The sequence below is a fragment of the Eubalaena glacialis genome, chromosome 2 (assembly GCF_028564815.1).
Source record: "Eubalaena glacialis isolate mEubGla1 chromosome 2, mEubGla1.1.hap2.+ XY, whole genome shotgun sequence".
Classification (NCBI taxonomy): domain Eukaryota; kingdom Metazoa; phylum Chordata; class Mammalia; order Artiodactyla; family Balaenidae; genus Eubalaena; species Eubalaena glacialis.
The window spans coordinates 191033591-191042240 of NC_083717.1; the positions used below are offsets into that span (position 1 = coordinate 191033591).

An 8650-nucleotide genomic window follows, 5' to 3' on the forward strand; every position below is an offset into this window, starting at 1 on the left:
GGAGAAGAAACTACCCAAACCCAAATTCTTTCCACCGACGTCTTTTATTAATGAATGCAAAATACAGTACTGAGACAGGGCATGCATCATAGACGACAGGAAAGCAAGCTACAGAACCCGGGGTCGGAGGGCCTCATTACATCTGAGGTAGAGCGAGGTGGTGCCGGGGAGCGGGACACTGGGGGGACGAGCACCGGCCCCACTCGGGACTACGGACCACGGGGGAGCTGGGGGTGGTCGTCGGCCACACGGCGAGAACAGCTGAAAACGTTACACGTCCCTCCACCCGTTCCAGTTCCCCTCTTTGTGGACAGAGCGTCAGGGTTCCCTTGTCACTGGCTGGCGGGGGGTCTCCGCAGGACACCGTCCTTCCCTCTGAGGGGCAGGCCCCACTCGCCCTCACCCGAAAATCAAGGAGCGTTGCGTCGAAAACGCCTAGGCTGCCATCCAGGGAGCTGGAGGCTGAGTGCGTTAAGAAAGACCCTTTTGCTCTATAAAAATAGTTGCACTTTATAAAAGGGGGGATGCTCATCTCCGGTGGGGAAGGAGGCTGCTGTGTGAGAAACGGTCCACCGTGGCGGTGCAGGGGTGGACGAGACACGTGGGTGGGGTCCCCCCCCCCAGGCTCGACGGGGTCCTCGTTTGCAGGGCCGGGAGGATGGGTATCGGGGAGGCGAGGCAGCACCCCTCGGGACCCGGTGTGCGGGGTGGCCACGGCCGAGGCCTGCACGTGGGTGCTCAGTTAAGCAGGGTTCCGTAGAGCTGGGCTTTTGTGAGACTGTCCTTGCGGCTGAGCCCCGAGCCGCCAGTCCGAGGGAAGGCGGGCTGGGGGCTGAGGCGGGCGCCGGGGTGCATCTCCGGGGAGGCCTCCATGGAGCTGGGCTCCAGGGAATCCCTGGAGCTCCGGGGGCTGTGCTCGGGCTCGGGGCTGCCGCCCGCCCCACAGAGCTGCACCCCGAGCCTCTCCCGCTCCCCCTCGCTGGCCGCGTAGCTGGGCAGGGGCTCAGCCGAGCGGCCGGGGCTGAGGCTCAGGTCACCGGCCGCCCGGAGGTAGCGGGGCTCGGCCAGGTGGCCCTGGGAGAGGTCATCGCCCTCCGAGAAGCTGTCAGCCTTGTAGCTGGCATAGAGGGGGCTGGCGCGGCCCTCGGCCTTCTCGCCCGGGCCGCCTCCGGCCCCAAAGTAGCGGTCGCTGAAGCCGCTGGGCGAGGCGCGGCCGGGGGGGGCGGCGGCGGCGGCGGCGGCGGCAGCGGCGGCCGGGAAGGGGTAGGCGCCGATGTCCTCCACGCTCAGCGGCCGCCACTGGCCGCGCACGTCCTCTGCAGCCAGCCGGGCCGACCCCGGCTTGGCCCGCAGGTTCCACAGGTTGGGGGGCATCAGGGCGGGCTGGGGGCCGGGGGAGACCGGGAAGCGGTAGGGCTCGGCGGGGTACGGCGACACAGTCCTCGCGAAGCCCGGGGCCGCCTCGGCCTCGAGCGGGGCGGCCACTGTGGCCGCGGCCGAGGCGTAGCGTGGGCTGCTCCCGTAGGCCGCAGGCGGCTTGCGGCCGAAGAGCTCGTCGCGGCTGTTCAGGTAGATGGCCTGCTGCGAGGCGGTGAGCGTGCTGGCCTGGGCGTGCTCCTTCTCCTCCGACATGGCGCTGAAGCTCGAGTAGGAGCTGGACGTGGGCAGCGAGGCCGCGTAGCCCCCGAAGGCCTCGTGCCGGTAGCCCGCGGGGTAGGCCGCTGCCGCGGCCTCCTCCTCCTCCTCGGCCGCGCTGTCAGTGGAATTCTGGGCCCGCAGGAAGCCCACGTCGGTCACGGGCCCGTCCACACTGGGCCGCCGGTCCCGGCGCCGCTCCTCGGGGCAGTAGAGGGCCGTGTCGCTGCAGTAGATGTCCCCCTTGTAGGGGGGCCGGGGGCCCGGCTTCTCCAGCCTGTCGCGGAAGGCCAGGTCACGGGCTGAGGCATCCGACAGGTGGGAGGACAGGCTGCCGGGGTCTGGCTTCTCCAGCACCTTGGCGAGGACGCAGGGGGGGACACTGTCAGCGTAGGCCGGGCGGCAGAGCGGTGAGGGCAGGCTGCAGCCTTGCTTCTCCATGTGCAGGCTCACGTGCTCCTGGAACTCTGAGGGCAGCTAGAATGGGACGCCGCGAGGAGGAGGAGGGGACGGGGGTCACGGTCAGCCCAGGAGTGGCAGCCGAGACTGACCGACCGGGGACCTGCGCAGGGCCTCTCGAACCCCACCAGCTGGAGCCGACGCCCGGGAGGCTGTATTTCACAAGCTCCCGGGACGTGCCTGAGAACCCCTGGTCACCGCCACCCACCCCGGCCCACTCCAGTGGGGCATCGCAGAGCCTGGAGGCTGGAACCCGGGTCTGACTCGGGCCTCTCTCGGGCCTTCCCCTGAGGGGCTGACTTGCTCTCCCAGCCCCAGGGTCTCTGGGAGGGCACCCCCGGCCCACTCATGTGGCCTGGGTGCTCCCAAACCAGACAGACTCAGAAACAGATGCAACAAAGATTGAGGGCCAGGCGCCCAGCGGTTCCCGCAGGAGCGCCTGGTGCCCTGTGGGGGACGTCCTGCTACTGTTTGATCTATTTTGTGAGTGTCTTAGGCGTGGCCCAGGCTCGGGGAGACGGAAGGTGGAAAGGCCTGGGTGAGGGGAGGGGCAGCCTGGCTGGGGTGGGAGCCCCGGGTCCGAGGCTGGGCCCTGTGGCCTCGGCCCAGTGACTCCCGGGTGAAGCCGGTTTCTTATCTCTGAAATGAGCACCGTCAGAAATTGTACCCAAAGCAAACCACAGGGTTTCGGGGAGGCTCACACAGCGGGTGGGGGCCGGGAGCAGTCCCCGGAGGAAACGGGGGGAGTGTGCCGGCTGTCCGGGCTGGTCGGGGGGTGTGTATGGGGCAGTCCCTCCACCACGTACTCAGAGAGGCCAGGGCACGGCAGGATCGAGTAGGGCTGGGGGACTCGGGCGCAGCCAGCCCCTTCGCTCTCAAGGGTGGGACCTGCGAGGAAGGAGCCCCGAGTGGTGGCAGGGGGCAGCGGTGGGCCTGGCCGGAGCGGGGCTCACGTTACCTCGGACACCTTATGGCCCCTGCCGTAGGTCTGGCTGCACTGCAGCAGCTGGGCCGCTAGATTGCAGTCCTTCCTATAGAGCTCCTAAAAGACAAGAGAAGCTGTTTTGCACAGGCTCGCCCCTCGCCAAGGTCGCTGCCACCCTGACCGGTGCCCAGTGGCCAACGCGGAAACCGGCGGGCAGAGCCGGCTGTGCAGTGGGCAGCACGAGGACCCTCTCTGGGCCTCACACTCTCGCCTGCAGAACGGGGGCCCCTGCTCTGACCTGGAGCCGCTGGTGCGTGGAGGGCGCCCTCCCGGGCGGTCCCACCACTGACCCGGGTGGGAAGCTCCCACAGGGTGGGGGGCAGTGGGAGAAGAAGGGCCCGCAACGTGCCCTAAAGTCTCGGAGGCCCCAGGCATGGACACCAGGCCCGGTCTCCCTGCCCTCGGCCTCTGAGTCCCTCCCAAGGGAACACACTGGAGAGCGCCGGCAGCGGCGAGGGGCTAGGAACGGGCCTGCCGCTCCCACGTCTCAGAGTGAGGCCTGGACACGGGCGTGGCTGCGGGGACGGGCAAGGGTCAGGGCGAGTGGGGGGCAGAGGGCCTGTGTGACCCCAGGTCCGGGCGGGGACCAGCTCAGCCTCCTGAGCTGAAAACAGATGCAAACAGTAGGAATCGAGGGGATTTGGTTTCATCTTTGGAAAATCTCTGTTGCATGTGCCTGCCGCTGGGCCTGGGTTCCCACTGCCGCCCAGGGACCCTCTGCAGCCAGGGCTCTGACGGGGGCGGGGGGTCTGGGGTCCACCGATGGGCCCTGAGGTCCACCTGGTCCCATAGTCTCAACTCAACCAGGCCCAGGCGTCCTGCAGCTCAGGTGAGCTGCTGAAGGCATGGGCACCCCTGCCGTCCCCTGACCCTGGAGGCTCCCGCCCCGTCACCTTCTGTACTGAGGCTGGTGCCCCGGCTTGGCCTGCACAGTGGAGGGAACCCGGGTCCCTCGCTCCTTCAATGCACCCCTGAAAGGGTATAGATGATTGAGAGCTGAGAACTGGGCTCCTGTGAGGCCCCCGACTGGCTGCCGCTGGCATCAGAGGGCTGCAGGCACTGTCTGGCCAGCCCAGACCTGCCACCAAGTTGTTAACTGTCTTCTGAGCGCCGCCCCTCATCTCTGTGCACTCTTCCGCCATCTCCTACCTGTGGCATCTCCACCTGGCTGTCCAGGGCCCGGCTCCAGCCCCACGCCTGCCGCCCCCTCCCACGTCTCCCCCACAAGGTCCCAGCCCAGGAGACGGCAGGTGGCTCCCTTCCTGCAGACTCTGACCCCTGCAGTCGGGCTGGACCCATTTTTTCTTCTCATAACCCACATCCCAAATCGGTCAATCACTTTGGTTCCAGCTTCAAAATATAACCAGAATCCAAGCCCCCCCGCTTCCCACCTCCCTGGCCGCCATCCTGGCCAAGCCACCATCGTCTTTCTCCCAGATTGCTGTCTCCTTGACCTTCCCACTCATGGCTTCATCCTCTACGGTCTGTCCTCAGCAGAGCAGCCACCGGAACCCAGTAAGAGTAAGTTCAGTCAGGCTACCCCTCTGTTCAAGAACCTTCAATGGCTCCCTACTTCACTCAGAAAAAACCCCCCCGATTCCTATAGGAGCCTATACAATGCGGCCTCCTGTTACCCTTCTGATCTCAGACCCTTGGCCTCTCCTCCCCACAAGAGCCCCCTCTGGTCTCTTTGCTGGTCTTCGAGTTATTCAGACCCACCTTTGCCGCTGTGGCTCTTTCTGCCTGGAAGAAGCGCCCTCCCCCGCTGTCCCTGGCCAGCTCCCTCATCGCTTTCAGGTCTCAGCTCCAGCAGCCTCTTCCAGAAGCGCCCGACTGAGATTCCCTAACCCTGCAACTGGCAACTCCCAGCACCATCCCCTGCTTTATTTTTCTCTGCCGCATTTAGCACTTCTAAGTCACTGCACAGTTGACATACCTATCCTGTTTACTGTCTGCCCTCCCCACTGCTCAGATGTAAACTCCACGTGGGCAGGGCACTTGCTTGCCTGTGTTGTTCACACGTATTCTCAGAGCCTCGTAGGGTCTGGCCCGGCGAGGAGCAGATGCCAATCAGTGAACGTGTGCTCAGCTGACGGGTCTGTGGAGGGCAGCGGGGCCCTTCTCGCGGGACCCTGGAAATCAGGACCCACGGGTAGCCACAGGACTCTGATGTCCACTGTGAGTGGCCACGCCCCAACCTTGGGGTCAGGAAGCCCTGCCTTGACCGGGACAACGTGGCCCCATGCTCCCTATCTCAAGTCCCATCTCCTTCCAGGGGAGGGTCTCGCGGGATGCAGTTTGTGAGGCAGCCCCTGTCCTTCCCCGACTGCCCAGGTACTCCGTGAGGTCCTGACCATCCCGTCTGTCCACCCGGCCCTGTGCCAGCCCCTCAGGGTCAGAAGGGCCCGACACTCACGTTGTCCTCCGATAGCTTGTCGATGGTCACCTTGGCCTCCAGCAGGTGGCTGTTGAGGGCGACAATCTCGTGGCTAAGCGCTCGCTTCTCTTCCTCATAGTGCTGGCCCTGGAGGTGGGGGCGGCAGAAGAGGGCGGTGCTCAGCAGTCGGCCAAGGCCTGGGGCCTCCTGGGTCCCCCCTCGCAGCCGACAATGAGGAGGAGCTTGGAGGCCAAGGCACGCGAGGGTCAGAGCACAGAGCAGCCCATGTTCCAGTCCCACTCTGCCAGGGAGGGGCCAGACGGCCTTGGGCAAGTCACTGCCTCTCTGAGCCCCAGTCTCTCCTCTGCACCGTGGGCACAGTGACAGGTGAGTGCTGGAGAGCACCCAATCGGGGCAGAGGCAGGTGGGACCGGCCCAACCCCGGGGAGCAGGGAGCGGGCGGGGTGGAAACAAGGCCTTTGGCCCGGCTCCTCACGGGCAAGGGCATGACCGCCAGGCCCGAGGCCCTCACCATGGTTCCGGAGCTGGGGGCCCAGGGCTGGGAGTGCTGGGGTGGGGGGGGTGTGGCGGGCCCTCACCATGCGGTACAGCTTGTCCTCCAGCTCCTGGTTGATCCTTTGCAGCGCCATGTAGTTGCTCTGAATCCTGGAACGGAGGCCTTGAGGTCACTGCTGTGCCAGGCCTGACCCTCCCACGGCCCCTGGAGCCACACAGCCCGCTGAGGGCTGAACACAGGCCCCACCCTGCTCCAAATGCTCCTGTGCTAGAAAGCATCTGATTGAAGCTAACTCGTTGCAACATTTCCTGGGCCAGGGCCGAGGACCCCTGTAGATGAGCAGGGAAGGCCTGTTCATTCACAAGGGACTCTGTCGGGTCCTCACTCAGAGCCGGTTAACTCACAGTTTACACACAGTCCTTACAAGGCTGGCGAAAGGGTTTACAGTTCAATAGCAGGTTAGCAGGGGTCTCACCTTAAGACTGTGTGATGTGCCCTGGGGTGAGTGCTGGGGACACCCAGTGAATAGAATACAGTTCCCCCTGGAAGAGGCTGAGATGGAGGCAAGTGTTGGGTGGGAAGCCATTGCCGCCATGCGGTGTGACGGTGGAAGGGGCAGTGTCCATCCTCCCGACAACCTATGTGTAGTGTTATTGCCCCTGTCTTGCGAGTGGGGAAACTGAGGCTGGAGGTGCTTAAGTAGTAAGGGACAAACAGCCTCACTGCAAATCCAATGCTCTATAAACATTTAAAATAAATCAAGCCAACAGCAAAGTCTGCGTTTTCTTTACATTCTTCCTACAAGAAACCTGGAAAGCGTGTTAATATTTTTTAGAAGAATGTCCATCTTACACGTGCAGAACGATGTTTACAGAAGTTTTGTTTTTAAGGGAGTCATTGCTCAGGGTCCCGCACACCTAGCCTGCTGTCACTGGCTGCTATACTGCTCAAGAGAACCGTCTCTAAATGCTGGTTCACCTCCAAGGCTGGACATCGTTTTCCGGTCAGAGACCAGGCGACAGTGGCTGGGGTCTGGGTCTGAAGATGGCTGCTTCTGTGTCATGCTGCTGCCCCACCACATAAATACAAGAGAAGGAATGAGCAGGGGACGCAGAGGTGCCTGGGAAGAGCCTGTACCCGGCAGTAGCCAGCGCCGGTTCAGATCCTGGTTTGGCAGCTCTTGGCACAAAGCACGACTCCGTCAGAGCCGCTTGCCCTCGCTGAGCCTTGGACTCCCCGTGTACGAATGGGGTCACCAGCTCGGGTGGGAGGCACGGCTCTGCTAGCGGCAGGTCGCCGGCCCCGCGCCCCGCAGGCCCCGCCCCTCCCTGGCCCCGCCCCCTTACCTGCGCAGCTTCTCCGTGACCTTCTCCAGCTCTTCCTGCGCCCGGCGCAGCTCGATCTCCAGGTAGTGGCGGGTGGAGTCGAACTCGGTCTCGAGCTTCTCGAGCTTGTGCGTGGTGTAGGACAGCCGCTTGCGCAGCTCGCCCTTCTGCTCCTGCAGCGCGCTGCAACGACACGCGGCGGCGGGCCGGGCCGCGGCGCTGAGCTCCAGGCGCCGGTGGGTGCGCACCGGGTGCGCCCGGCCGCACCAACGCACGCGCACACGCACCACACGCACGCACACCGCCCCGCCCCCGCCCCGGGGGTCAGGGTCTCTGACCCTGAGCCAGTCTGGCACTGGGGGGGGGGGGCGAGTGCTTGGGGCAGCTTAAAGGACCCTGGTTTAAAGAGCGCCCATCGGCACCCAGTCTCGGTCTGGGAGCCGACCTCCAGATGGCACCGCTTACCGGGTCCCCCACTTTTGCTCCTCCACAGCGCTGGCTGGGGACGCTGAGGCCCAGAGGCAGTAGTGCCACACCCTAGACCAGGACTCTCTTCCCCAAATCGACTGTGTGGTCCCAGAAGGCTGTGTGACCTCTGGGCCAGGGAGAGGATGAGCCTGGATGCCCCACGCCCAGGCAGCGTCCGCCACAGTGGCCAGCTGGCTGCACAGAGCATCAGAAACTCAGAAAACCACGGCCTGCTCATGTCTCCCTTCCTCCAGGGAGCCTTCCAGAGCCAGGCTTGGCTCTTGAGGCTCCATTTTCCCCACAGACTGAGGTCTCCTCTGGGACCCCGGGCCGCTGAGTTCCCACGCTCAGGAAACAGAAACGGGATGATTCACCCTCTGAGCCATATGCCATCAATTCACATCAGCTACTGTTGGGCACAAGGCAGGAGGGACAGGTGTGGCCACACCCAGGGGACTGGCCGTGAACTCCACCAGGGCAGGGGCCACACCCTCCTGTCGGCAGCCACCCAGCTCCCAGAGAGCACCTAACCATGTGCTGACCTGAGGCACCTTTCCCTTGACTGGCTGAGCACGCAGAAGGGGCCCAGGGGGAAGGACTCACCTTTAATAGCGGGGAGGGCTGATTTCTGGAGGGAAGGGACAGCGGCCCGGTGGGTGAGGGGCACCAGGGGAGTTCTGCTGGCTGTTAGCCACGAGTGAGGCTAAGGTTCAAGCTGCCCCCCCCGGGTGTGCGCTTTGCTCTGTCACCCCCTGCACTTTGAACCCGTCACCCCCTACACTACAGTCACAACGAAGCCCAGAATGGTGCAGCCTGAAGGTGAACTCCGTGGTGTCACGGGGTGGGCAGGGGCCCTACCATCACACAGACCTGGCTGCTGGTCC

General features: G+C 64.5%; 1 protein-coding gene across 4 annotated transcripts; it reads right to left on the bottom strand.

The window, feature by feature from the left end:
• Window positions 1-434: 434 nt before the first annotated feature.
• Window positions 435-7401, bottom strand: BEGAIN (brain enriched guanylate kinase associated). Of its 4 annotated transcripts, none has more exons than XM_061182899.1 (5): window positions 7320-7401; window positions 6056-6122; window positions 5496-5603; window positions 3053-3136; window positions 435-2094 (listed from the first exon to the last, which is right to left on the bottom strand). In XM_061182899.1, the coding sequence occupies exons 2-5, from the start codon at window positions 6104-6106 to the stop codon at window positions 739-741; spliced, it is 1599 nt and encodes a 532-aa protein (XP_061038882.1). In that variant the 5' UTR covers window positions 6107-6122; window positions 7320-7401; the 3' UTR covers window positions 435-738. The 4 variants fall into 4 exon arrangements, with proteins under 4 accessions (XP_061038882.1, XP_061038881.1, XP_061038884.1 ...); XM_061182898.1 differs by having other exon boundaries at window positions 435-2112; XM_061182901.1 differs by lacking the exon at window positions 3053-3136.
• Between the last annotated feature and the right edge of the window lie 1249 nt (window positions 7402-8650).

Excerpts from the sequence above, each read along its gene's own strand:
- BEGAIN (XM_061182898.1), bottom strand. The coding sequence starts at position 6,106 with ATGGCGCTGCAAAGGATCAACCAGGAGCTGGAGGACAAGCTGTACCGC. Across the intron at positions 5,604-6,055 it reads AGGACAAGCTGTACCGCATG|GGCCAGCACTATGAGGAAGA; the intron begins GTGAGGGCCCGC and ends CCCCACCTCCAG. Across the intron at positions 3,137-5,495 it reads ACAAGCTATCGGAGGACAAC|GAGCTCTATAGGAAGGACTG; the intron begins GTGAGTGTCGGG and ends CTTGTCTTTTAG.